Source organism: Rhinopithecus bieti, unplaced genomic scaffold (assembly GCF_001698545.2).
Source record: "Rhinopithecus bieti isolate Rb0 unplaced genomic scaffold, ASM169854v2 scaffold_17275, whole genome shotgun sequence".
NCBI classification, from domain to species: domain Eukaryota; kingdom Metazoa; phylum Chordata; class Mammalia; order Primates; family Cercopithecidae; genus Rhinopithecus; species Rhinopithecus bieti.
Window position 1 is genome coordinate 601,394 of NW_016808908.1, and position 27,605 is coordinate 628,998.

Below are 27,605 nucleotides of genomic sequence, written 5' to 3' on the forward strand. Positions count from 1 at the left end.
AGTGAAAGTGCTTGCCTCTGAAGAAGAAGAAAGGGAGAGTGTGGGACTGCCAATTTTCATACAAGTTTTGAAAAACTATTTGACTCTTTGAAAACTAGGTACATGGTAACCTTAAATAAATTTCATAAATATAAATATGTTTCTATCTCTTCTATATTACTTCACTCATCAGTACTGAGTTTTCAGAGTAACTACTTTATATTGGTATCTAAAAGTTAATTTTCTCTGTCTTAAAGGCTAGACTAAATATACAGAAATTCCATTTTTCATAATAATAGCTACCACTACTATGTTCCCAGTATTGTACTAAGCACTTATATTATTTCCAGTCCCCAGAGCAACCATGCAAAGTAGGTAATGTTTCCATTTTACAGATAAGAAGTTGATGCTCAAAGAGATTAAATAATTTGCTAGTATGTAGCAGAACTCTCTAATCTCAAAGCCTCTGTTCTTCTTTCCACCTGGATCCCATCACCTCTTTCTAGAGTTTGAGTTTAAAAGAACTAGGGGCAGGGGGAGGGCAATGTAGCAGTTCAAAGAACTCCTCCTTTGGAGGAAGGGCAGGGAAGCAGAAGAGAAACGCTGAAGGATTCAGCAATAGCACTAGGTAGCGGACTCATGTAACCAAGTTTAACCCACAGTTGAAATTTCCAGTTGGTCACGTGAGCAACGGAAGCAATTTTTAAACTCTGGCCAGGAGCCCCAATGCTTACAAAAATAAAAGCTTTGTTCTGCTCCTATTTTGAAATAAAATAGATGTTCTAGCTGCTCCAACATGGGCCTAAATACCCTAGTGAGAATGCTCAGGACACAAAATTTTGTGTCCAGAGAAGCCCAGTCATCATTACAAAACTGATCTCTGAAAGGGTATGGGGGGACAGATGGCATAGCTGCTTCCCAAGAGAATAAGTAGGAGGTGACTTGGGTCCTGACTGCCACACTGGCTGAGAGCTTGGACCAGATGATCCTGAGGGGTTTCTTCTGAATAAAATTCATGGTTGTGTTTATCTTGCAGTTTAAATCACTGGGAGCTTCGAGAGTTCTTCAGCTACTTCCCTTTCTGGAATTATTGTGTGATATAATCAAGACATTTCCTGGCTCTTTAAATCAGTTGGTTTGCCAGCTACAGTGTGAGTAAAGAGTATGTCATGATGCACAGTAAAAAGTTGTTTACATACCTCATTTCTGAAAAGTCATGGGTCACTGGCACGTTAGGAAACGAAAGTGAAATCAGCTGATAGTGACATCAGTCAGAACAAATGTACCAAAGTTCAGAGAGCTGTTTACTAGGCACAACTGTGAATGCGAGAGGGCACCAGCTCAAGGCTGCATCCTCCTGCCATTTCCCTTCCACTCCTCCTTTCTGGAGTCTGACATTAGAAAGCCAGCGAGAAGGAAGATTCAAATAACCAACCCTAATTTCCTGCTTCTCCTTTTCATTGTTCCTGTGGGCTCTTCACCTGCTTTCTGTAAGTACTGATCCAGCAAGCATCACAGCTTACCCAGACGTCCACTACCTTGTAAGACAATTTTGTTTTCTTCTCAGATATTTCACGTTCTGGCAATCCGCATAGGGGAACTCACTGGTTGTTCAGTATCTCTGACCTTCCCTCCCTCACGTCTGTATAATCTACATAATCTAACCCCTTTACTCTCTGCTCTCCTTCCTTCCACTCTGCAGCATCAACATGTGTAGCTCTGGCCTCAAAGATGATGAAAGTAAGGCCAGCGTAACTGGTTAGAAATGATGCAGGGCTGACTACGCACAGCAGAGTCTTGCACACAGTGTGTACAAGGACATGGCTGTGGCTGGTGCGACACACTGTTCATCAGAAACAGGCAAACAAAAGCAGATCACCGACCACCACTAACTAAACCACTATTCAAAGGCAGTTATGAACACATCATAAAACTTTAAAATACACACCGAAAATTAATATCAACAGAAAAACTTGTGTTCTTGCCTCAAAGAATAGGACCTAAGAGATGTTTAGATCTTATATTAGTTATTAGACCAGATTGCTTCTCATGCCCCAATGGAAATCCATGGTGGTATTTTAGTTCTCTTGGTGCATATTTTAAGAGATTTTTTTTAATGTGGGCTTAGTTTCCCTAATAACTTCCACTATGCTTCTTTGCCTATAAAATCAAAGGCTCCTTTGAAAGAGGGAAAAGACACATATTTCCTTCTTTTCTTCCCTCATGATAACTGAAGAGCATTTTTCAATATCAACTTCCCATACCCCCTTCCCCAAAATCTCAGGTCTGAGACTCGGACCATGAGATATTTTTTCAATCTTGCACATATTCCCCTTTCTCAACTTTCTTTCCAGCTTAGTCCCTGCTTTATCTAATTACTAAGGTTCTTTTGATTGTCTGTTTTATAAATTTTTTTTTTATAAATGTAGCCCATAATTCTAAAAATATTTTAATGCAAATAGAGAAGAACAATTGCCTGTAATGTCACTACCCAGAGCTACCACAGCTAACATTAACATTTTCAAATACTTCTTTAGTCTCTTTCTCTTATGCCTCTTTATATGAATGTAGGCACACTAGGTAGAGTGATTTTATACCTGTGCTTTTTTTTTTTTTTTTTTTTTTTTTTTTTTTTTTTTGGATGGAGTCTCGGCCTGTCACCGGGCTGGAGTGCAGTGGCCGTCTCAGCTCATGCAAGTCCGCCTCCCGGTTCACGCCACCATTCCCTGCCTCAGCCTCGGTAGCTGGGGACTCAGGCGCCGCCACCTCGCCGGCTAGTTTTTTGTAGTTTTTAGTAGAGACGGGGGTTTCCCGGTTCCAGGATGGTCTCGATCTCCTTGTCCTTGTGATCCGCCGTCTCGGGCCTCCCAAAGTGCTGGGATTACAGTTGAGCACCCGCGTCGGCCATACCTGCTTTTTCTAAAAGATGCATAGTATTTTATCCTTGATACGTCATAGCTGACTTCTAATATTGGACTTTCAAGCCGCTTCCCATTTTGTGCCAAAAGTAATGCTGTGCTGAACATTCCTATGTATAAATTATTGACTGGATTTCTGACTGCTATCTTAGGATAGATTTATAAAAGTGGGCCAAAGAGATATGACTGTTTTTAGGGTTTTTAATGTGTATTGCCAATCTGCCTCCCTGAAAGTGTGTACAGATAGATGTTCACATCCACCATCACTGTGTGAGAATGCCAGTTTTACCATAGACTTTTGGTATCATCAAGTATTTTTACCTGCAGTGTTGACAGGGAAACTCAGGTTACTTTATTTGGCGTATCTTTAAAAAAGTTACAGAATTTTTTTTCATGTTAGTTAACTACTTTGCATTATTTGTGAATTATCTCTTCATATTTGTCCATTTTTAATGAGGTTTAATCTTTTTTCACAGTTTGCATAAACATTTTAAACATTAAGTACATTAGTCATTTCATAGTTGTGATAGGTATTTTCCATATGCTCACTGACTTTTAATTATATTTATGTTGTTTTTGGTGAATAGAAATCTAGATTTTAGAATAGTTAAGCCTGTGCAATTCTTTCTTTGTAGTTTCCATTTGCTCTTAAGTTCCAAATTTTATTTTTCACTCATAAATCAAATATATCCTTTTTTCCAGATCTTTGATTCTTTTTATGGTTTTACCTTTCACTCTTGGATCCATGTGAAATTTATTTGGGTATGTGGAGTGAGATGAGGACCTAAAATAGTTTTATTTCTCTTTTCTAGTTAGCTAATCAATTGCTTCAACATTAGTTAATGAAGAACACTTTCAGGACGCAAAACAAATGTCTGTTCTAAAGACAGGCTTTCCCCGACCTTATAATCTAGTCATCACTTACTCCTGCCAGTTTCTCTCCCTCACTCACCCTGTTTATTTCCTTCCCAAAGCTTTTCAAAAATTATAATTATCTTTTAAAAAATATGTTTGGTGTTTGCCTTCCGAACTAGAGTACAAGCTCAATGAGAGCAGGCACCTGGTTTGTCCTGGCACTGATTCCCCAGGGCCTCTGATTCAGGCAGTCATCCAAAATGTTTCACTAATAGAGTTACAAGATGAAATGCTGACCCCATCAGTCGAAGTGGGTGGCAGATTGCCTTTGTAATTGCAGAAGAGAGGGCTGGAGCAGGAAAACTAACCATTGACAGCCAAAGGCAAGGCAATCACTAGTTTCTGGTACTACTGATTCTCAAACACTGAATCTTGTGAATCTTAGCTGCCCATAAACTGGACCATGGAGTCCTGCCAACAGAAACCAAATGAGATTAGCTGGGCGTGGTGGCGGGAGGCTGAGGCAGGTGAATTGCTTGAACCCGGAAGGCAGAGATTGCAGTGAACCAAGATGCTGCCACTGCACTCTACCCTGGGCGACAGAGCGAGACTCTGTCTCAAGCAAACAAACAAATTAGAATGGGCCATTTGTAGACATTTTCTCATTTTTAAGGATCTTCTTCTCCCTCTAAACTTTTTGTAACTTTTGTTCCCACTTGGATTATCTGCTAGTGAGAGCTAATAATCAACAAAACAATTGCACAAATAGCAAGTTAACTAATATTAATGGAATCATTTAAACAGCTATCTCAGTGGCTTGTTAACTGGGTGCCTGGACTCATGCTTCTGACTTTATGTTACAGTCTCATGGTATAGTCCTATTTCGTCTGATAAAGCTGTTTTATTTACATAGAATAATTAAGAAAATCAAAACATCACAGCATTCATAAAAAACTTGGTGGTTGGGATGGCTGTCCACAGAAAATACTGTGAAATCCAGGAGCTGCCACCACCTATATACACTGTTGAAAAACACTGCAGTAGCCCTGTTTTGAAAAAAATTAGAACCTGGACTTCATGTTTCTGTCAAAGGAAAATGACGCATTTCTCTTTCTTCTTCCCTTTTATTTTGTGACAGCTACACCCAAACCATGAACACAATGATCGTCAATGTGTTCCACCAGAAATATTTTAGCCAGGACTGGTGGCCTCCGACAAGTAAACCTGCACCCTTGTTCTATGCCCTGGCAAGTTCTGTTGCCCCGGCTTTATTCTGCTAACATTTCCTTCCCAGTTCTCTCTCCATTCAGGCGACACACCCAACCATCTCTACCTGACTCTCCATCAATTCCCGTTTATCCCCCTGAGCTATTGCTTCAGCATCATGACCAGACCAGACACATCGACCCAGTTTGTGTCAGGCCCCAAGCCCTCTGTATGTGAGTGAACTTCCTTCAGTCTCACAACAGCCCATGAGGAACGTGACAACTGACGCATCACAGATGAGGATGTGAGGCTCAGGCTGGCTACGTAACTTGCCAGGGTCACATGACTTGTGAGTGGCAGAACAGCAACATGCTCCCAGGGGGTCATCTGGCTCTAAAACCCATGCTCCTTACCACCACACTGTGCTACCTCTCAACAGGGCAGCTGCATGCTGGAGTCATCACAACCAAACATAAATGAGGCCAGCTTCCTAGAGTTCATCTCTGGGAATGAACCCTGGCACTATTTGTCTTCCTAGAATTTCACCACTGTCAAGCTGGTAGCCTGGGCTTAACTTGTCTGAGCCTCAGTTTTCTCTCTATAGTAGTAATAATTTAAATAATACTTACCAGGTCATGTTCTAAGTGCCATGCACAAATTACTTCATTTAATTTCCATAACATCTACAAAATAAGTTATATAATTAGAGCCATTTTACAGATGAGACATCTAGGCAGAAGGATGTTAAGTAACTAAAGTCACACAGCTGGTAAATGGAAGAGCAGGGTCTTGAACCCAGAAGCCATAGCTTCAAGGTCCATGCTCAGAACCAGTATTCCACACTATCTTCACTACATCAAATGTGGACAGTGACAATAATGTCCACACAAGGGTGTTGTGAAGATTAAATGAGTAAATGAATGTAAAGGGCCAGACCCCCAGTTAGAGGTAGATCCTCATGGTGATTAACAATGCAGCCTGACAGGCTCCACCATTCACTGGCTGTGCAAATTTGGACAAGTTATTGACCCTCACTAGGCCTGTTTTCTTCTCTGGAAAATGAAGATGAAAACAGTAACTCCACCCCACATGGTTATAAGAAATTAATAAGATAATACCTGTTAAGTGCTTAGCACAAAGCCTGGCATATAGTAAATTCTCAAGAGATTTTGAGGTCTGTTTTTAATTATTAATAAGTTCTCACTAAAATTAGATTCCTTCTCAGACACCTTCCACTGATCAAAGAGGCTTATCAAAGCAAGTTCTTCCCTCCCTGGTCCCCTTTGGCTTTCTGAAATCATTATGAAAAGAAAGGCCCTAGGAACCCAATGGCTTACCTGTTTATTTCTTTTAATATTCTACTCTGCAAAATCTGCAAAGTGTGTAATGTTTAACAGCAGCAAAATTAAAACATGTAAGTTCCATGAGGCAGTCCTCAGGGCCATGATAGCAACTGCTGCTGGTGGTGCCCGGTGGGGAAGGGGCTGCCAAACTATGCATCTGACCAAGGACTAATATCTAGAATCTACAAGGAACACAAACAACTCAACAAGAAAAAAACACCCCATTAAAAAGTGGGCAAAGGACATAAACAGACATTTTCCAAAGGAAGACATACAAGTGGCCAAGAAACATATGAAAAAATGCTCAACATCACTAATCACCAGAGAAATGCAAATTAAAACCACAATGAGATGCCACCTTACACCAGTCATAATGACCATTATTAAAAAGTCTAGGCCAGCGTGGTGGCTCATGCCTGTAATCTTAGCACTTTGGGAAGCCAAGGTGGGCAGATCATGAGATCAGGAGATTGAGACCATCCTGGCCAACATGGTGAAACCCCATCTCTACTAAAAATACAAAAATTAGTTGGGCATGGTAGCGCGTGCCTATAGTCCCAGTTACTCAGGAGACTGAGGCAGGAGAATCGCTTGAACCTGGGAGGCGGAGGTTGCAGTGAACTGAGATCACGCCACTGCACTCCAGCCTAGGCGACAGAGCAAGACTCCATCTCCAAAAAAAAAAAAAGTCTAAAAACAACAGATACTGTCAAGGATGTGGAGAAAAGGGAATGCTTATACATTGTTGGTGGGAATGCAAATTAGTACAACTTTTAGGGAAAATAGTATGGAGATTTCTCAAAGAACTGAAAATAGGACTACCATGCAATCCAGCAACCCAGGGTATCATATTTATTGATTTGCATATGTTGAACCATCCTTGCATCCCTGCAATAAATCCCATCTGATCATAGTGTATTACCTTTTTGATGTTCTGTTGAATTGGATTTACCAGTATTTTGTTGAGGATTTTTGCATCTACATTCATCAGGGATATTGGGCTGTGTTTTCGTTTTCTGTTGTGTCCTTGTCTGGTTTTTGGTATCAGGGTGACCCCGACCTCAGAGAATGAGTTAGGGAGAATTCCTTCCTCCTTGATTTTTGTAATAGTTTCGGGATTATTCATATTAGTTTTTCTTTGTATGTTTGGTAGAATCTGGCTGTGAATACATCTAGTCTTAAACTTTCTTGGGAGTTTTTTTATTATTGAGTCAATCCCACTACTCATTATTGGTCTGTTTATAAGTTCTGTTTCTTCCTGGTTCAATCTTGGGGGTTTTTGTGTTTCCAGGGATGTATCCATTTCCTCTAGTTTTTCTAGTTTGTGAGCACGTTGTTGTTCATAATAGTTCTTGATGATCTTTTGTATTTCTATGATATCAGTTGTAATGTCTTTTTCACTTCTGATTGTGTTTATTTGGATCTTCTCTCTTCTTGGTTAGTCTAGCTAGTGGTTTATCAATTTTGTTTATCTTTTCAAATAATCAGCTTTTAGTTTCATTGATCCAAAGAACTAATAAATGAACTTTTAGTTTCATCGATCCTTTGTAAATTTTTTTTCTCTATTTCATTTACTTCTGCTCTGATCTTTGCTATTTCTTTTCTGCTAACTTTGGATTTGGTTTGTTCCTTTTCTAATTCCTTGAGGTGCAATGTTAGGTTGTTAACTCATGATCTTTCTACTTTTTTGATTTAGGCATTTAATGCTATAAACTTCCCACTAAGCACTTCTTTTGCTGTAACCTGCAGGATTTAGTACTATGTGGTTTTGCATTCATTTCAAAGATGTTTTTGTCTTAATTTCTTCATTGACCCAGTAATTGTTCAGGAGTATGCTATTTAATTTCCATGTATCTATATAGTTTCCAAAGTTCCTCTTGGTATTGATTTCTAGTTTTATCCCACTGTGGTCTGAGAAGATACTTGATATAATTTCAATTTTTAAAAAGTTTGTTAAAACTTCTTTTGTGGCCTTACATGTGATCTATCTTGGAGAATGTTGCATGTGCTGACAAAAATAATGTATATTCTGTAGTTGTTGGGTAGAATGTTTTATAAGCCCATTTGGTCTAAAGTTCAATTTAAGTACAATGTTTCTTTGTTAATTTTCTGTCCCAATGATCTGTCAAGTGTTGTGAGTGGAGTGTTAAAGTCCCCTACAATTATCGTATTGCTGTCTACCTCTTTCTTTAGTGATACTTGTTTTGTGAATCTCAGTGCTTAAATGTTGGGTACATATATATTTAGGACTGTTATATCCTCTTGATGAATTTATCCCTACATCGTTACACAATGACCTTCTTTATCTTTTTTTTCTTACTACTTTTAATTTAAAGTCATCTGTTTTATCAGACATAAGTATATCTATGCCTGCTTGCTTTTGGTTTCTAATTACATGGAATATCTTTCTGCACCCCTTTGTTTTCAGTCTACATGTCTTTATGGGTAAGGTTAGTTTCTTGTAAGCAACATGTAGTTGGATCATGTTTTTTAATCCATTCTGCCAATCTGTATCTTTTAAGTGGAGCATTTAATCCATTTACATTCAAGGTTAATATGGATCTGTGAGACTTTGTTTCTGTTACATTATTGTTTTCAAGTTGTTTTATAAATTATTTGTCTTTGCCTTTTTGACTTTGTGTTTTGATGAAATTCTGTCATGTTGCCATTTGATTCCTTTCTCTTCCTTTGTATGATTGTTTTATACAAACTATGAGTTTTATATTTCTGTATGTTTTTGTGATGGTGAATATCAACCTTTTGGCTGGGCATGGTGGTTCATGCCTTTAATCCCAGTGCTTTGGGATGCTAGGCGGGGGATTAATTGATGCCAGGCAGGGGGATTAATTGATGCCAGGAGGTCAAGAACAACCTGTGCAAAATAGCAAGATCCTGTCTCTACAAAAAAATTAAAAATTAACTGGGCATGGTGACATGTGTCTGTAGTTCTAGCTACTCAAAAGGCTGAGGCAGGAAGACTGCTTGAGCCCAGGAGGTCAAGGCTGCAGTGAACTATGATTGCACTACTGCATTCCACGTTGAGTGACAAAGCAAGACCCTGCATCAAAAATAATTAAAAACACCATTCATTTCAATGTTTAGGATCCTTTTGAGCATTTCCTGTAGTACCAGTCTAGTGGTGACAAATTCCCTCAGCATTTGCTTGTATGAGAAGGACTTTATTTCTCCTTTCATAAAGCTTATTCTGGCAGGATACAAAATTCTTGGTTGACAGACACTTTGTTTTTTTGTTTTTTTTCTTTAGCACTTTGAAAATGCCATCCCCTTGTCTTCTGGCATGTAAGGATTCTGCTGAAAAGTCCTCAATTAGTCTGATGGGATTTGGGATTTCCTTTATAAGTGACTAGTCACTTTTGCTGATTTTAAAATTCTTTCTTTCACTTGACTTCAGACATTTTGAATATGCCATGGTGAGGTCCTTTTGCAGTGTATCTTCCTGGGGATCACTGGGCCTCCTGTAACTGGATGTCTATTTCTTTACATATATTTTCCAAACTTTCTAATATCTCTTCCCCTTTGGAAATACCAATAATTCATAAGTTCAGTTACTTCTTGTAGTCCCAGAAATCTCAAAGGCTTTATTCATTCTTTTTTTATCCTTTTTTCCTCATTTTTGTCTGACTGGATTATTTCAAAAGTCCTGTCTTCGAGTTCTGAGATTCTTTCTTCTGCTTGGTGTAGTCTACTATTAAAAGTTTTTGAGTATATGGTGTATTTCCTTTAATGAATTTTTTAGTTCCAGAATTTCTGCTTGTTTTTATTTAAGATGTCTATCTCCTTGATAAATTTCTCATTTATATCCTGGATTAATTTTCCGATTTCTTTGTATTAGTTTTCAGATTTCTCTTGTACCTCATTGAGCTTCTTTAAAATCAATATTTTGAATTCTTTATGGGCATTTTGAAGAATTCTCTTTGACTGGGATCTGCTGCTGCTGGACAGTTGTTGTGGTCCTTTGATGATTGTTATGGTTTGACTGTGTCCCCACCCAAATCTCAACTTGAATTGTAGCTCCCATAATTCCCACATGTTGTGAAAAGGGACCCGGGTAATTGAATCATGGGGGCTGGTCTTTCCCATGCTATTCTCATGATAATGAGTAAGTCTCATGAGATCTTATGGGTTCATCAGGGTTTCCGCTTTTGCTTCCTCCTCATTTTCTCTTGCTGCCACCATGTAAGAAGTGTGTTTCACCTCCTGCCAGGATTCTGAGGCCTCCCTTGCCATGTGGAACTGTAAGTCCAATTAAACCTCTTTTTCTTCCCAGTCTCAAGTATGTCTTTATCAGCAGTGTGAAAATAGACTAATACAATGGTGTCATATTTCTCTGCTTTTACATGTTTCCTGTATCCTTTCATTGATTTCTTTGCATCTGATGTAGCAGTTGCTTGTTCCAATTTTTTGAAATTGCTTTCACAAGGGGGAACTTTTTCCGGAGGATGTATGTATGTTGTTGATTAAGATACTTTGACTTTGATTTTGGATGCCTGCAGCAGTGTGATCTTTCTGACTTCTTCGGCAGTACCTAGGGTCAGTGGTCTCTGTGATCTCCTCAGTGGGATAGAGTACAGTAATTAGCTGAGACTAAGTCCCCAGAAGTTTAGCTGGGGACTTGGATGCCAACTTGGATGCCTTTGGGCCCCAGTGGTGGCAACAGTGGGGTGAGTGTGCCATTTTTAGTCCCCACAGCAGCTTATGCTGGCTCTGGTGGTTAGTGGGTCCTGGAGGTCTGATTCTTGGGCCTCCACATGGCTTGCTTAGAAGCTAGTAGTGGGAGTGGTGAGCCTAGTGTGTGGGCATGAACTCTAGCCCCTGAGCAGGTGGTGTCATGTGAGTGATGGCAGTAGCAGTGTTGAAGCAGCCAACTGGGATCCAAGCAGTCCATGTTGGTGTTGCTGGAAGCTGTGATGGGTTGGGTGAGTTACTCCCCAGTCTCACAGCCACCTGTAGCAGGGTGGTGGTGGGCATTGTTCTAAGTGTGCTTAGGAGAGCTTGGTCTTCCCTGTCCCTTTCCTACCTGGGTGGCAGCTGCAGCCACATTGCCTCACATTCAGACTGATTGTGAAACAGCATTAAACCCTCAAAATGGTGCCAGCTGTGGGCCTCTGACCAGAGAAGGTGAGGCCCCTCTCAGGTGAGCAGCATGGGCAAGAAACTGTAGGGAGTGTGGTCTACCTGAGTCGGTCTCATAGCAACCAGTAGCAAGCATTGGGTATTGTCCTAGGTATGTGTGGGAGAGCATGGATTCCTTGTCCTTCCTTGGCCGGGCAGCAGCTGCAGCCACATCAAGTTGAACTCATCAAGAAGTGGTGTACAATCCAGCATTAAACTCTCAAAATGGCACCTTGGGCCTGTGACAAAGAGGGCAGGGCTCCTTCCAGGCAGGCAGCATGGGCAAGAAGCTGTGGGGAAGGAGGTCTGCTCGCATTTCAGTCTCAACAGCAGCATGTCGCAGAGCAGTGGGTATTGACCTAAATGTGCATAGGTGTAGGGTCCAGCCCCATAGGGTCGGTGGTTTTTCTCCCTGTGTGCGGAGATGAGAGATTGTAGAAATAAAGACACAAGACAAAGAGATAAAAGACAGTTGGGCCCAGGGAACCACTACCACCAAGATGCAGAGACCAGTAGTGGCCCTGAATGCCAGGCTGTGCTGATGTTTATTGGATACAAGACAAAGGAGCAGGGTAAGGAATGTGAGTCATCTCCAATGATTGACAAGGTCACGTGAGTCACGTGTCCACTGGACAGGAGGACCTTCCCTGTTTGGCAGCCGCGGCGGAGAGACAGAGAGCGAGAGAGAGAGGACACAACCTACGCCATTATTTCTTCATATTGGAGGTTTTTAGTACTTTCACTAATTTTGCTACTGCTATCTAGAAGACAGAGACAGGTGTACAGGATGGAACATGAAAGTGGACTAGGAGTGTGACCACTGAAGCACAGCACAGGGAGACGGTTAGGCCTCCGGATAACTACGGGCGGGCCTGACTGATGTCAGGCCTTCCACAAGAAGTGGAGGAGTACAGTCTTCTCTAAACTCCCCCGGGGAAAGGGAGAATCCCTTTCCCAGTCTGCTAAGTAGCGGGTGTTTTTCCTTGGCACTGACGCTACCGCTAGACCAGTCCACTTGGTAATGGGCATCTTCCCAGATGCTGGCATTACCGCTAGACCAAGGAGCCCTCTGGTGGCCCTGTCTGGGAATAACAGAAGGCTTGCACTCCTGTCTTCTGGTCGCTTCTCACTACGTCCCCTCAGCTCCTATCTCTGTATGGCCTGGTTTTTCCTAGGTTATGATTGTAGAGTGAGGATTATTATAATACTGGAATAAAGAGTAATTGTTACAAACTAATGATCAATGATATTCACATATAATCATATTATCGGTATCTAGTATAACTATTCTTATTTTATATATTTTATTATACTGGAACAGCTCGTGCCCTCGGTCTCCTGCCTCGGCACCTGGGTGGCTTGCCGCCCACAATAGCACAGCCTCATTTCCCTATTAATCCTTGGCTGGGTGGCAGCTACAGCTGCACCAGCCCAATCTCAGTTCCAGGGAGAGGTGCAGCCCAATATTAAACTCTCAAAATAGCAAATGGAGCCTGAGACCAGAGAGGGTGGAGCACCTTAAAAGCAAGCAGCATTGGCAATAAGCTGTGGAACACACAGGCCAGGCACAACTCGGTCTCACAGTAGCCCACAGCAGGGCAGTGGGTCTTGTCCTAGGTAAGTGTAGGATGGCCTGATTTCCCTATCCTTCCTTAGCCAGGAGGCAGCTGCAGCCTCATCAGCCCAAACTCAGGCTGGGAGGGGGATGCAGCCCAGCATTAAATTCTCAAAATGCCACTTTGGGCCTGGGATCATAGTGTCCCTCCCAGACAAGCAGTGCGGAAAAGAAGTTGTGGGGAGAGGTGTCTACTCACATCTGTCTCAATAGCAGCACACAAAAGGGCAGCAGACCCTCCCAGGGGGGCATGGGAGCACCTGCTCTCCTGTCTCCCTCCTTGGAGCAGCTCGGGAGCAAGAGCCATGTCTGTCGAGTCCCAGTATCTAAGCTCTCAAAATGGCACCCTGCTGAGGCCGCTCCAAGTTCAGATGCATGTGAGATTTTGCATTGGTTTCCTTTCTGGAGCAATGCCTCTGTGCAATGTTTAGACAGCTCTGAATGTCAGGCCCAGGCCCTGGCCCAGGGGGTCAAGGTTTCCTTCTGTGGCCAAGATTGTAGAAGATTGTTTGGGAGCCCTAGGGGGCTCTCTCTTACTGTTTCCCCACATCAGGAGCCTCTCCCGACTCTCAGTCAGTTCCCAGCTGGGCAAGCTGCCTCAAACCCTCTCCTTACTTCTCATGTTTCCCGTATCTTTTATGGTTTATCCTAGCATTCTCTCCTAGACAATCTGTTCAAAATGGATCCACTTACTATTCTGGTTTCTCACCACAGTGGAGGCACATACTACCTGCGTTTAGATGGCTATCTTGATCCTTTTGAAAATGTCACTCTTTCAATAAGAACCTGACAAATACATAATTTAGAATTAAATGATACAATACTTGTGTCTCTTTCAGCCCCCATCCCATTCTCCCTTAATGGTATGAAAATGTTAGAGATGCTTAAACAAACAAAAAAGCTGCCTTAAATTAATCTCCTGAGAATACTTTCCTTCTATTTCCCTAACTAGGAATTTGTGTCGCCTTTAAGCAGAAATCATCTCCCTCCTAAGGCCCTGCTCAGGCTGTGACTCTCGAGTGACAGTGGTCAAATTACATGCTGACCTGGAGTCTAAATCTGCATCTTGGTCCAGAGGACCTAGTGCAGAAAAGGATTATACTTTATTGTCACAACTACGATGGCAAAAGGCTAACAGCCTTTATTTTTAAAGGGTTCATACAAACCAACAAACAAAAACTGAAACTCAAAATTATTTGTAAAATAACAAAACAACTGACAGCACTTCATAAAAGAAGAAATACAAATGGTCAACAAACACTTGAAAATGTTAAATTTTACTCATTATGGAGAAAAACTATCACTGATTCATCATTTGTCATTATCAAAGAATAAAAGACTCAAGAATATGCAATACTGGGGAGGATGGGATGAGACAGGCACTCGCTGAAACTGCTGGTGGAAACATGAAGTTGATTCACAAAAGTATTCACCATAGCATTCATAACATAACAAAATAATGTTACAAAGCATCTATGTATAAAACATAAACTTTGATACAGCTATATGCAGCCCATAAAATAATGTTTAGGTAACATTTCTAGTTCACTTAGAATGACGTTCACGAAGTGGGATACAAACATGTATTTTATGTAATCCCAACAGTGTAAAACAATACTGTAAAAAGAAGTGTGCTGTTCAGAGTGGTTATTTCTACGACCTGAAATATAGATGACTTTTAGTCTTTTCTCTGCAGTTTCATGTATTTTCCAGTTTCCTAAAATCAGCATGTTATTTTATTATAAACAGGAAAAGTTTATCTAAAATGGTCACAGTGACTCAGCAGTCTCCCCTCTGCTCTCTGAAGGAAACATTGGCTTACCATTAAAGGGCATTTATAAGCTCATTGTGGTGGAAGTGTCATTATCAGGATTGTTTAAGAACAAAACAAAAAACAGGGTAGGCCTGGGGTTTCCAACCAAAGATCCATATGCTGTCACTGCACAAAGTTTAGGGAAAGAAGCGAGCACTAACCTCCACCCTCTCCATGCACAAGTTCCTGAAGTCTGTCCATAGTTCAATAGAAAGCATGGATGGGCCACGCCAGCACTGTGCTGAACATGCATGTGACATTAAACACAGCTCTCCCTCAAGCAGCTCTGCTGTCCTAAGATGTGTAACCAAGATTTGTACATGGAAGAACTCTGGAGACTATGTAGCATTTTCATTCACTCATTAAAAAAAAAAAAAAAAAAAGTGCCTACTACGTATCAGAATAACAAAACAGATGAAAATTGTTCCTCAGAGATGTGACACTAGAGTGGAGAATAAATCCTAATTTAGAGCTAAACCAGAGTGTGGGCTGAAGGAGCCCAGGAATGCTCATGCTGCATGGATCGGATTTAGAGAAGCAGAAAGTAGGGTAGGAATTTAGGAGCTGGGGGGTGGCTGAGGATGGGCAGATGGGAATGTATTCATACACAGCCTGAGCAGCTAAGCAGGTGCTGGACTGCACAAGGCAAGAGTGGAAGCTGGGCCTCACTAGAGAATTCCAAGTTTTTAAGTTCCAAGTCGCACCAGATGGTGGCGAGCCTCATAGGAGCTGGGACTGAATATAAAAAGGTTGAGGGGCCACCACCTTCTCCATATGCCTGGTCCTGGGCTTCTTGGCTCGTTTTGTTTTCCTCTACATTAAAAGGTCAGTTGAGAGAAAATGAGGAAGTCAAAACAAAGACTCCTGGCGCCTCGCAGGAGCTGCCGCAAGGTGGCTGATGCAATCTCCCCCTGAGAAGCCACATTAATTTTTAAAAAGGGAGCTCTGTTTTCAAAGCAAAATGTTTAATAATTTTTTTTGGAACCCCAGTGTAACAGAATTCAAATGGGAAAAGTGAGAGGGAGTGTTTAAACAAAGGCATCCCCAAGTCCCTTCCCAGTTGGTCCTGAACAATGGAGGAAGTCAAACCTTCTTTTCCACAGCATGACGTCATAAATCAGAGAAGTCCTGGAAATCTATTCCACACCCTAAAATACCCAAACCCATTAAAAGCACAGATATAGGCTTTTACAAACATTTACTAAATAAGCAAAACCATACAAAGTATGTTCCCGATGGCAATTTTTCCCATACCATGGACTCAAAGGGTTAAAACTCCTTATCATCCCAGACTAATGCCACCTTTTCAGTTCCCAGTAAATCCTTCTGTAACAAGCATCATTGCTCCAAGAATCTCTCAACTCCATTCAAACCCGTCTTCAGACCCTTGGCCCTCTGGGGCCTCCAGAGCATTTGAGAAACAGTGCCACCCAAGGCAGCAGCCAGGGCTTCCGCTGGGACAGCCCCTCACTCCTCCACTCCGACTGTCCCCACTGGGCTCCTCTGGAGCAAAAGCCATGGGCAGGACTGGGCAGACTGCCCAGTGCTGCTGAGCCCAGAGCTGTGCTCACAGGCCCTAGCTCTTCACTGGCCAGGGTGCCCAGGTCTCTACCAAAGAAGTCGCTGGTCAATCTTTATTCTCATTTTTGGCATAGGTCCTTTGAATGGAGCCGCCCTCTCTCTCAGCCTGTTCCATGTTTTTTTTTTCCCCCACTTGGTCCCTTCCTGTAACAAATGCAGTTTGTGGAATGGGACAGACCTTCCAGTCAGCTCTGGGAAAGAGGAGGGGGCTTTTCCCCCAGAGGGGTCTCCTCAGAAGCTGATCATCAGGGCTGTGTAGTTTTCAGGTCCCTTTCCAGGGCCACCACTCATTTTGCTGCTGAACATCACCTGGGACTCCTTGCCAGGGCTTCCAGGAGGCCACTTGGTATCATGGCCCCAGTACCTCGTGCCTCACAAAGCTTGAAGCTCTGTGTTCCTAGTCACTTCCCGGTGTGAATGCTGTTGTATTAGTACATTTTCATACTGCTATGAAGAGATACCTGGTAATTTGTAAAGAAAAAGAGATTTAATGGACTCACATTTCCACATGGCTGGGGAGGCCTCACAATCATGACGGAAGGCAAAGGAAGAGCAAAAACACATCTTACATGGCAGCAGGCAAGAGAACATGTGTAGGGGAACTGCCCTTTATAAAACCATCAGATATCATGAGACTTACTACCATGAGTACAATATGGGGGAGACCCATCCCCATGATCCAATTACCTCCCACTGGGTCCCTCCCACGATGTGGGGATTATGGGAGCTACAATTCAAGATGAGATTTGGGTAGGGACACAGCCAAACCATATCAGCCAAACCTTTTCCCATATTGAAAAATACATGTATGTAAAGGTACAGTGTGCAGACCACTGTTTCAGAGGCCAACTGGACAAAGCCCTTCTGATTTAAAAAGGAGTGAAAAGAATTTTTTAAGAGTATAACAAAGTCGGCACTTTTATATACAACTAGAGGGACTATGATTAGCAAGTTTTCTGTAGGCCTGTTAGGCAGTATTTAGTAAGATCACTAAAAGATATTTCTACCCTTGATCCAATTATTGCACTTATAGGTAGATCACCTGAGAAAAATCAGATTCCAAACACGATTCACACAGCATCTTCACTGACCACTTATAATGGTAAAAAGTGGAAACAATTTGTCTAATAATAGTGTAATGGATGATTCCACATGAACTATTACATAGCCATTGATCGTGTTTTTGAAGAATATTTAACAGCTTTGAAAAATGTTTACTAAATCTAGAGAAAAACATTACGTTCAACACCATGAGTATGTAAAAATACATCAGCACAGGAAGAAAATATTGGTAGACTATTAACAGTGGTTTTATGTGTATGGTGGGATAAAAGGTTATCTTTTTTATTATTATTTTAAAAATATCTTCTGGCCAGGCATGGTGGCTCATGCCTGTAATCCCAGCACTTTGGGAGGCCAAGGTGGGTGGATCATTTGAGGTCAGGAGTTCAAGACCAGCCTGGCCAACATGGTGAAACCCATCTCTACCAAAAATACAAAAATTAGCCAGGCTTGGTGGCGGGTGCCTGTAGTCCCAGCTACTCGGGAGGCTAAGGCAGGAGACTCGCTTGACCCCGGGAGGCAGAGGTTGTAGTGAGCCAAGATCACACCACTGCACTCCAGCCTGGGTGACAGAGCGAGACTCCACCTCAAAAACAAACAAACAAACAAACAAAAACTTCTAAGTTTTCTATAATTAACATATACTACCATTGTCAGGAAAAAAATTGTGTTAGTTTTTAAAGTAATGAGTATATGATGGGATTTCATCACCAGGTGACATCTTGTCTTGACCCACTAATGAGTTCCCAGAGCACCACAGGTAAAATCAGAGTGGGTGCGTCAGTGGTCCTTGACCCAGGCTCACCTTCGAATGAGCTGCAGGGCTTCAGAAACACACCAGTGCCCAGCCCTAAGCACGGAAGTTGGGCTCTGATTGATCTGTGGCCCAGCAATGGGTAGTTCTTACAGCTCCCCAGGTGGTTGTCTCAGCAGCTGTGGTGAAAACCAATAGCTTCCTCCAACCTTCAGGTCCCCATTAAGGGTGGGCCTTGCCCTTCACCTCAGTCAAAACCCACCTTCAAAAAAGATCTGAGAAATCCCCTCACTGTTTCCAATGGTTTGTTGTATTTGGACTGAAGCAAAGTCTTTGGCTAAAGAGCACTTCACTCAGTTGAAGATGTTTCACACTTTCAAAGGTGCTTGGGACTTTTCCTCCAGACCTCAAATCAGAGGGCAGCTAATGACTTACTAGCAAATAGTTCCTGGCACGAGGTTACCTCAGATTTCTGGTCCTTGGCGGAGGGCAGGGTAGGAGGGAAGCTTGCCATGGGTTTATAAGAAATGCCAAAGGGAGAACATGAGCTTGTGAGGACACAGGGGGCAAGCGAGGCAGAGACAGACTGACTGCTGTGACCTCCCCACAGGTCCCCCCGCAGAGGGCAGGAGAGATGGCCAGGCCAAGGCCTCAGTGGGGCAACCAGCTGCTGTTCGTGAGCATCATTGTCCTCACAGTTGTGGTCATCTGCCTGATGTTCTACGCTCTCTTCTGGAAGTCTGGGAACCTCACTGACCTGCCCAACCTGAGAATAGGCTTCTACAACTTCTGCCTGTGGAATGAGGATGCCGGCACCCTACAGTGTCACCAGTTCCCTGAGCTGGAGGCCCTGGGGGTGCCTCCGGTTGGCCTGGCCCTGGCCAGGCTTGGTGTGTATGGGGCCCTGGTCCTCACCCTCTTTTCCTTCCAGGCTCTCCTCCTAGCCTGGTGCAATGGTAATGACAGATTGTGGCAGCTAGCGGTGGGCTTCCTGGCTGTGTCCTCCGTGCTGCTGGCCGGCGGCCTGGGCCTCTTCCTCTCCTATGTGTGGAAGTGGGTCAGGCTCTCCCTCCCGGGGCCTGGGTTTCTAGCTCTGGGCAGCGCCCAGGCCTTACTCATCCTCTTGCTTATGGCCATAGTTACGTTCCCTCTAAGGGCTTAGAGGGCTTACAGCGAGCTTGAGAGCTGCTAAAGGCTTATGTGATTGCAAGGGTTCAGTTCCAACCATGGTCAGAGGTGGCACATCTGCTCAGCCATCTCATTTTATAGCTAACACTGATCTCCAGCTCCAGCAGATGGAACCTACTGCAGAGGAGGTGGGGCCCCCGTGTCAAAGAGGCCAAGGGGCAGCAAGGGCAGCCAGGGCACCTGCGGCTTCTTAGTATAGGATTGTCTGTCCTTCACGACTTCCAAGGCTCCCAAGGACTCCCTAAAACCACGCAGCTCATTGTCATACCAATTCCTGCTTTAATTAATGGGTCTGAGCAAATCTTCCTCTAGCTTCAGGAGGGTGGAGAGGGAGTGATTCCTGTCATGAGGTCAGACTTCCAGGCTGATTCACCAAATGCCAAACTGAAACCTAGCAAAGACTTATGGAAACAAATGAGGATATTAAAAGAGCAAGCACCTCAGTGCCTCTAGGGGCCTGGTTAAGGAGCTTCCGCTCAGCCCACGATGGTGAGTGGGCCGCCATAAGCCGTCACTGGGATTCCAACCCCAGAGGTCCAGGAGTGATCTCTGAGTGACTCAACAAAGACAGGACACATGGAGCGCAAAGACAAGCCTTGGTTGTTTCAAAGCTTCCCTGGACTTGAAGCCAGTCAGGGCAGAGGCATCCGCTAGCAAATCACTCCCATGATGAGACCCTGGAGGACACCAAATCCTCGGTGTGATCGGGACTGGACAGTTGCACACATACAAACGCTGCCACCCTCCACTTCTCAACCCAGAACTGGGAAAGACATTAGCACAACTTAAGCACTGGGGAATTGTGTGTATTTTCCAGCACCTGTGTATTGGAAAATCTGTATGGCAAATGATTTACTCATCTATTCCTGACCAAAACCACATTGAAAACAAAGGCAGAAACATGTACTCTGGTGTGATCTCTTGTCCTTAGTGTCTCTTTTGGGCTCCTGCCCCTCTTGCTTTATAACTAGCTGCCCAGGAACCAAGGTACAGGTGAAAGCAAGGTAGCAGCTTGGGGGAGGAGGCCTGTCTGGCTTACCAGTCCAAACACTGTGGCCTCAACCTCCCAGACACGGCATAGAACTGTGGGCAGCTTGTTTGCTTTCTAGGCTGGCTGGAGAGGTGGGAGCTCATTGATTGATGGAAACTATTTTTTAAATAGGCTTCCTCCAGGAGAGATCATGTGGACTAAACTAGCAATTCCAGTGCACCTGGCAGTGATCCTTTTCTTTGAAAAGTTCTGTCTCTTTGGTTCCAGTAAGTTGGACCACCAAATGACATCATTTTCCCTGGAACCTGGTGACTGACTAATACAGACAGTTGGGATTCCAGAGCCTCAGAGCTGGGAGAGGATTCAGTACATCCAGCGGGATTCGAATGGGATCTTGTTTCGAGTCCTGCCTTCCGCACACTCAGAATGGCAGCCCCAAGGCCTGGAGCGTCCTGGGACTTCTGGCCTGAGGTGAATCTGCCAGGCCCAAGAAGGCACGAAGGTAGGAGCACAGAGAGCCCCGTTCCCACAGGCGGGTGGCCCAGCAGCACCAGTGGAAGCTCAGCTGTCCTCCAGCTGCTCTCAGCAGAAAGTTGAGTGCACAGTTTATGCCCTAGCTGAAAAAGATCTCCCGGACGTATTTCAACACATCCTCTTCCTCCTCCTCCTCCTCCTTGGGGCTCCTGCTGCAGGCAGAGTTGGAATCCCCAGGCCTCTGGGAAGGGCTGAGGCCTGCAGCCAGTGCCTCTTTCCCACTGTCCTCTTCCTCACTGCTGCTCCCAGAACTTGTGTGAGGCGACAAGGAGCAGGGAGGGGAGAGCTCTGGGTTATCAGCACCCGCCAGGGCCGGCTGCTCGCAGGCCTTTTCCTGTTTGCGGCTCTGCGGAGTACAGGAAACGGCAGGCTCAACATACGTTTCATTTCTCTAACATGCTGGTCTGTCTGTCAGTAACGCACGCAGGATGTATCCAGAAGCAACTACAAAGCCAGTGTGATCAGGCCAGGCAATGCACCCATATCCTGAGCACCTACCGTCTCTTCACCCCACTCCTCCCCATACCCCCTCTTCACAGCTCTTGAAGAAACCAGGACCCACTTGGGAGAGAAGCAAGCAGAGGCATGAGGATTAGCTGAGGGGAAAGGAAAAAGAAATGGAAGAAACATGTCTAGAAGGGCCGGTGACAGAATGGAAGGAGCCCAGGATACAAAACCTGTGTGTGGGCCCATGCCTTAGCACTAGGAAAAGCCCCACACCACAGGGTTACTGCAAGGCCCAAATGACATCACACATGCTTTCAAGGCACTGGGTAAACTGCAGAATGCTGTGCAACTCTGAGGCACTGCAATTATTACTGCAGGAAGCCAGAAAGCTCAGCAGCCTCTGCTCAGGAGAGGGGCAATGGTTAAGAAGTCACCTACCCAGCTGGGAACCTTTCCAAGAACACAAACAGGTAAAGGCTTCATGTCCGATCCACATACACACTAGCACGCAGTCACGCTCTCCCTAACACACACACGCCCTCCCAGGCATCTAGCCCCAAAGACTCAACCCGCGAGCGCACAACCACATGGGGAGAGGCCTGGGGAGCATGTCCGAGACAAGAGCGAGGCGAGTGGCAGGAGAAAGAAGAGGTAGCCTACCACAGAAGGCGTAGCTCTTACTGACGGTGACCAAGCGCCTAGTCTAGCTTCTGCTCATGCAGAGTCTCTGGTCATGAGTAAGAGGCTTGGCTGACTTTACCTCAATCAGAATTCCCAGAGCAACATCGACTATCTCGGCCTCATTCATGCAGTACACAGTCCTCGTCGCAGGGAGTCTGAAAAGAAGACATGCAAGGCACAGATGACACAGACTCTCAGGTCTCACAAGGACAAAGAAAACAGGAGCAAAAGGGCCTCTTCCCACCACCTTCCCACCACGCAGGAGGCACCAACACCTCTGAGCTGAGGAGCTTTCTCCGACACGGACACAATTTCCTTAGCCTTGCAGCCCAGTGACTGGCACAGGGCTTCATGGAGGCAACACCGGGGTGCCTCCCACACTCCACCAACTGCCCTACAAGGATCTGGAAGTAGGGAGGGGCTGCCACCTCTGAAACACACACGTGGATGCAAGAGGAAGGGGACCTCAGGCCGAGGCTGCACTGAGAGGAACCTGAAAGCAGGACCAGACTTAGGAAAAGGCAGCAGCAGTCACAAGGCTGTCAGTCAGGAAACCTTAGAGGAGCCAGAGAGGGGAACACCTAGTGCTGGGGCCCCGCCCACTTGATGCTGCAGCCTGGAGACTCACCCCACCCCACACAATTACCATCATTCAACTCACTCACTCCCCAGTTCCTGATCTCTTGCTGGCCCCGCAGCTGCTGCTCATCTGTCCATCCCTAAAGGGCTGTCCACAGGAAGAGCAGGCACCACTCAGGAGAACAGACCCTACCACTGATCTCACCCATCTGATGTTACCATGTTTGTTGTAAAGGACGAGACTGGCATTTTGGACAACTGGCATCAGAGATTGGCTGACATGGAAAACCCACTCTGTGTGTGCTGACGGCAGAGCACTCATCCAGAGGCAGAAGCGGGTGCCTGTCCTCGAAGTTTAACCCGTTTTGCCTCCTGCTCACAGCCCCTCCACCTCCTAAAAGCTCAAGAGATGATCAGACTGAAACACCCGCCCATCTTGCTGTTCTGCCTACGCTGGAAGACCTGGCCCAGGTCGTGGAGGTCCCTGCTCCACTCGCCAGAGTTGCAGGAGTCGTCTGACCAGGGTTGTCGCACCTTGCTGCTGCCACCGGCACTGCTGCCATTCTCATCCTCTTGGGGGCCTTCGCTGGTGCCACATTCTTGGTAGCCACCTGGGCTGTCAGCCATGAGGGAAGGACCCTCTTTTTAGTCTCGGATTGAAAGGTTTCCATCTCTGTACCTTCTCACAAAGAAAAGTCAGGGCCCAAGCTTAATGACCTGCTTTTTAATTCAGGAAGGTAAATCCCGTTCTCTCGTCACACCCGGAATTACAGGTCCATTTGTCCTCAGTGGGAGTTGATCTTTGATTCCTACCAAGAACAATAAAGTTCAGTGAATTCCAGTAACTCCAGTTATCAAGCAATTATCGGTCGGTGCAGGGCAGGCCAGAGGTGACCAAAAGGTGAGCAGGGCCCAGGAGACTCCAATGGCCATTCACAGACATCAGGCAGATGTGATTGTGGGCATGAGAGCGGCTCAGGAGAGAGCCCTCTGACCTCCGCAAAGCGGTGTCCCCCACAGGCAGCCCGAGCCAACCAGAGATACCTCCTGCAGCCTCTGTGCTGACCGACTCAGCACAGGAGGAGAGGAAGGAAAGAGGCGGAGGCCCCAATGTTCCTTCTCATTACCACCCCAAATGCCAGTCCTCGGGGTGCCCAGCCCATCCAATCCCTAAAATACCTCTTAATGGCCTCTCCCTCATCTGGTCAACTCGATTTCTCCACTCCTCTGTGGTGGCTCAGCTACATGAAACTGAGGGCATTTTATTTCACAATAAAGTCTCATTGGCCAACACCCCGCCCTTAAGCTAAAGATATTTCTGATTGGTCAAACTTGAACCAGCAATAGGGGCCAGGAAGCATTAACTGTGCCAGTCTGTAGACTCTGAAGCCCACGCCAGACTCTGATCTAGTTTGGCCTCTCTTCTTCCTATCGCAATTGTTCTGCCTCCACCCTGCAGTCCTGGAGCTCAGTCCTCACCCAGAGAGATGGAGTTGTGACTCAGAGAGCCTAGGTCTCTACCTTCCACTTGGGAATCAAGCCACAAGCTCCTGAAGCAGAGGCATGCCCAGAAAAAAGTAGTCAGCGACAGTCCTCTCTGAATCACAATGTGATAATGTATTGCTCATTCAGACGGCTGTTTACAATTTAAGAAAAAATATTAGCAGGCCCTCCTCCTAACCTGTGCCACGGGGCACACCTTTGCCAATGCACCCTCATTTCTGTCAAAACTCATTGATATTAGTGACTCCTACACCCTAAGGCGCCTCCCAAGTGCACTGCTGCAGTCTGTGGACAAATTTAGTTCACCCTGGGGTGCATATTAAGTACATTTCGCAAACGAGGAACTGAGACTGAGTTAACTTGCAGAAGATCACAGAAAAGTTTGAAATTAGCTGGTCGGATTCGCAGCCAGGTCCTGCAGACTCCAGACCCCGCGCCTCCCCGCCCTGCTTCTGGACCCCAAGGGCAGGCCGCAGCACCTTCCAGAAGCCGGGTCTCCAGAGCACCGCGCTCGCGGACCAACCTCAGTCCCATGCCAGCCGCTCCCTGCCTAAGCAGAACGGGGTCCCCGCGGGAACGCGATGTGCTGTCAGTTCACAGCCCGCCCTCGCTCTGGGGGCCGGTACCCGCCGCTTGACCTGTGGGAGGCCCAGAGGGCAGGTGACTGCAGAGGGGAAGGCGGGGGCGAAACACCGCAGGGGCCTCCCTGACCCTGCCGCACGCGGGTCAGGGCTGCACCGCTCCTTCCGACCCGAGTGACAGCGCGCTCCTCCAGTCGGCCACTGGCTTCCCTGCTCTCAGGTTCCCTCTCTCCACTTCTTGTGCCCCTTCTTAGCTTCCAGAGCGAAGCCAGGAGGCAAATTTCGAGCGGTAGTAGGACCCGCGCCCCACCCAGAACTTAAATCCCTACCTTCTTTCCTTCCACCGGAACTCCCCGGACCTCCTCTGGCCCCCTGCCTCTTCCGGGCCCTGCGCGCTCCCGCCCCTTACACTTCCGGTCCTGGCCTGCTCCCGGCCCTCAGAGTCCTAGCACCTGGGGTACTTCCGGCTTCTGGCAGCTGGCTCATTGGGAGGTCCGCGGGCGCCCCATGCTGGCCTTGCCTGTGCCCCTGCTGGCACACGGTTTCCTGCGCACTGCGAACGCCAGGGAGGCAGCACAGCAGGCCTGAGGAAAGTGAAAGTGTCCATTCCTGGCCCTTGAAGTTAGCCATAAGGGAATGGGAGTGTTTTGGAAAGGCTCCCGGGACTTCCCTCCGAAACCAGGTGGAGGATCCCTGCTGGGCCAGGCAGCCCTCACCTGCTGGAGGAGTATGGGAGCCCCACCTGCATTTATGCTAATGAAGTGGAAAATTAAGAAGATAATAGAGTAATAGCATAAGTGTAGCAGGACAAGCTGCAGACAAAGCTCCTCAGACACTGAGTTAAAGAAGGAAGGGGTTTATTCAGCCAAGGGCATGGGTAAGACTCCTGTCTTAAGAGCCGAGCAATTCCTGTCCCTTTTAAGGGCTCACAACTCTAAGGGGTTCTGCGTGAGAGGATCCTGATGGATTGAGCAAGCAGGGGGTACGTGACTGGGGGCAGAATGCACCGGTAATTAGACCGGAACAAAACAGGATAGGGATTTTCACAGTGCATTGCTATACAATCTATAAACTATAGATAACATAACCGATTAGGTCAGGGGTCAATCTTTAACTACCAGGCCCTGGGTGTGGTCCCAGGCTGTCTGCTTGTGGATTTCATTTCTGCCTTTTAGTTTTTACTTTTTTCTTCCTTGGAGGCAGAAATTGGGCATAAGACAATATGGGGGGGTTGGTCTCCTCCCTTGTAAGTACTAATAGTAAAATTATAGTAATAGTAAGAGAAATAACAATAGCTCATAGAAAGAATTGCTGTATTAACCAAAGCTAAAAAGAATTTCAGCCCTTCCGAAGTTAAACAAGTATATTAATTGCCAGTCCCAAGAAACATGAACTGTATCTGCCCTCCACATATTTTGTGGCTCTGTTAAGTTTGTTTTCCAAGAAACATGAACTGTATCTGCCCTCCACATATTTTGTGGCTCTGTTAAGTTTGTTTTCTTTCCTCCCTGCACAGCTACAAGGTCACAGTGTGTCAGGAGTTGGTGGGTTCTTGGTCTGACTGACTTCAAGAATGAAGCCACGGACCCTCCTGGTGAGTGTAAGGAACTTTTACAGTTCTTCAAAGATGGTGAGTCCAGAGTTTCTTCCTTCTGGTGGGTTCGTGGTCTCGCTGGTTTCAGGAGTGAAGCTGTAGACCTTCGGGGTGAATGTTACAGTTCTTAAAGGCTGTTCTTTATGTTCTTAATGTTCTTAACAGTTCTTAAATGTTACAGTTCTTAAAGTGTGTCTGGAGTTATTTCTCCCTCCCAGTGGGTTCATGGTTTTGCTGTCTTCAAGAGAGAAGCTGCAGACTTTTGCAGTGAGTGTTACAGCTCATGAAGGCAGCATGGACCCAAAAAAGTTAGCAGCAGCAAGATTTATTGTAAAGAGTGAAGGAACAAAGCTACCACAGTATGGAAGAGGAGGTGAGCAGGTTGCTACTGCTGGCTGGGGCAGCCTGCTTTTATTCCCTTATCTGACCCCACCCACATCCTGCTGATTGGTCCATTTTACAGAGCACTGATTGGTCTATTTTACAGAGAGCTTTGGTTGTCCATTTTACAGAGAGCTGATTGGTCCATTTTGCAGAGAGGGGGGGGGGGAGTGGGGTGCTGATTGGCTGCTTTACAGTCCCTGAGCTAGACACGGAGTGCTGATTGGATGGCATTTACAATCCTTTAGCTGAAACACAGAGTATTAAGACAGAAAGTTCTCTAAGCCCACTAGAATTAGCTAGAACAAGAGTATCATTGGTGTATTTACAAAATTGAGCTAGACCACCAGAGTGCTGATTGGTGTATTTGCATCCTTAGCCTAGACAATAAAGGTTACTCCAAGTCCCACTAGAAACCCGGAGCTCCAGCTGGCTATCACCTAGTGGATCCTCACCAGGGCAGTAGGACAGAGCTGCCCACCAGTCCCCCGCTGCGCCTGCATTCCTCAGCCCTTGGCGGTCTATGGAACTGGGCACCAGGGAACGGGGGCGGTGCCCGTTGGGGAGGCTCGGGCCACACGGGAGCCCAGACGGGAGGCTGAGGCAGGAGAATGGGGTGAACCCGGGAGGCGGAGCTTACAGTGAGCTGAGATCCTGCCACTAGAACCCAAAGGGACAGTGGAAGGAAAGGAAAAGCCGCAAGGAAAACAGGAAAAACCTGTTTTGCAGGCCCGCACAAACGGCCCCTGAGGAATCAAGCTCAGAGGAGAGTGAGCCTCAGGCGTCACCCCACAGGGAAGAGTCAGAACCCCTACCTATAAAGACTAAAGAAGCACCCCGCGGCACCCGAGCCTTGCAGATGTTTCT

The 27,605-nt window shown here is 45.6% G+C and overlaps 2 protein-coding genes across 8 annotated transcripts; one reads left to right on the forward strand and one right to left on the reverse strand.

The window, feature by feature from the left end:
• The first annotated feature begins 1,215 nt into the window (after positions 1–1,215).
• Positions 1,216–20,353, forward strand: TMEM140 (transmembrane protein 140). Its single transcript, XM_017887723.1, has 2 exons — positions 1,216–1,469; positions 18,870–20,353. The coding sequence occupies exon 2, from the start codon at positions 18,894–18,896 to the stop codon at positions 19,419–19,421; it is 528 nt and encodes a 175-aa protein (XP_017743212.1). The 5' UTR covers positions 1,216–1,469; positions 18,870–18,893; the 3' UTR covers positions 19,422–20,353.
• On the reverse strand, positions 20,237–25,626 carry CYREN (cell cycle regulator of NHEJ). 7 transcript variants are annotated; one of them, XM_017887727.1, is made up of 5 exons: positions 25,093–25,411; positions 24,706–24,820; positions 23,214–23,488; positions 22,180–22,255; positions 20,237–21,318 (listed from the first exon to the last, which is right to left on the reverse strand). In XM_017887727.1, the coding sequence occupies exons 3-5, from the start codon at positions 23,348–23,350 to the stop codon at positions 21,052–21,054; spliced, it is 480 nt and encodes a 159-aa protein (XP_017743216.1). In that variant the 5' UTR covers positions 23,351–23,488; positions 24,706–24,820; positions 25,093–25,411; the 3' UTR covers positions 20,237–21,051. The 7 variants fall into 7 exon arrangements, with proteins under 7 accessions (XP_017743216.1, XP_017743219.1, XP_017743213.1 ...); XM_017887730.1 differs by lacking the exon at positions 24,706–24,820 and having other exon boundaries at positions 23,397–23,488; positions 25,093–25,624; XM_017887724.1 differs by lacking the exon at positions 24,706–24,820.
• Between the last annotated feature and the right edge of the window lie 1,979 nt (positions 25,627–27,605).

Bases quoted from the DNA above. Each gene is read 5' to 3' on its own strand.
- TMEM140 (XM_017887723.1), top strand. From the start codon at position 18,894: ATGGCCAGGCCAAGGCCTCAGTGGGGCAACCAGCTGCTGTTCGTGAGC.
- CYREN (XM_017887724.1), bottom strand. From the start codon at position 23,350: ATGGAAACCTTTCAATCCGAGACTAAAAAGAGGGTCCTTCCCTCATGG. The intron at 22,256-23,213 runs GTGCGACAACCC...TCTTCTTTTCAG, and splicing joins GTGCCGGTGGCAGCAGCAAG to ACTCCCTGCGACGAGGACTG. The intron at 21,319-22,179 runs GTAAAGTCAGCC...TGTACTCCGCAG, and splicing joins CTCTGGGAATTCTGATTGAG to AGCCGCAAACAGGAAAAGGC.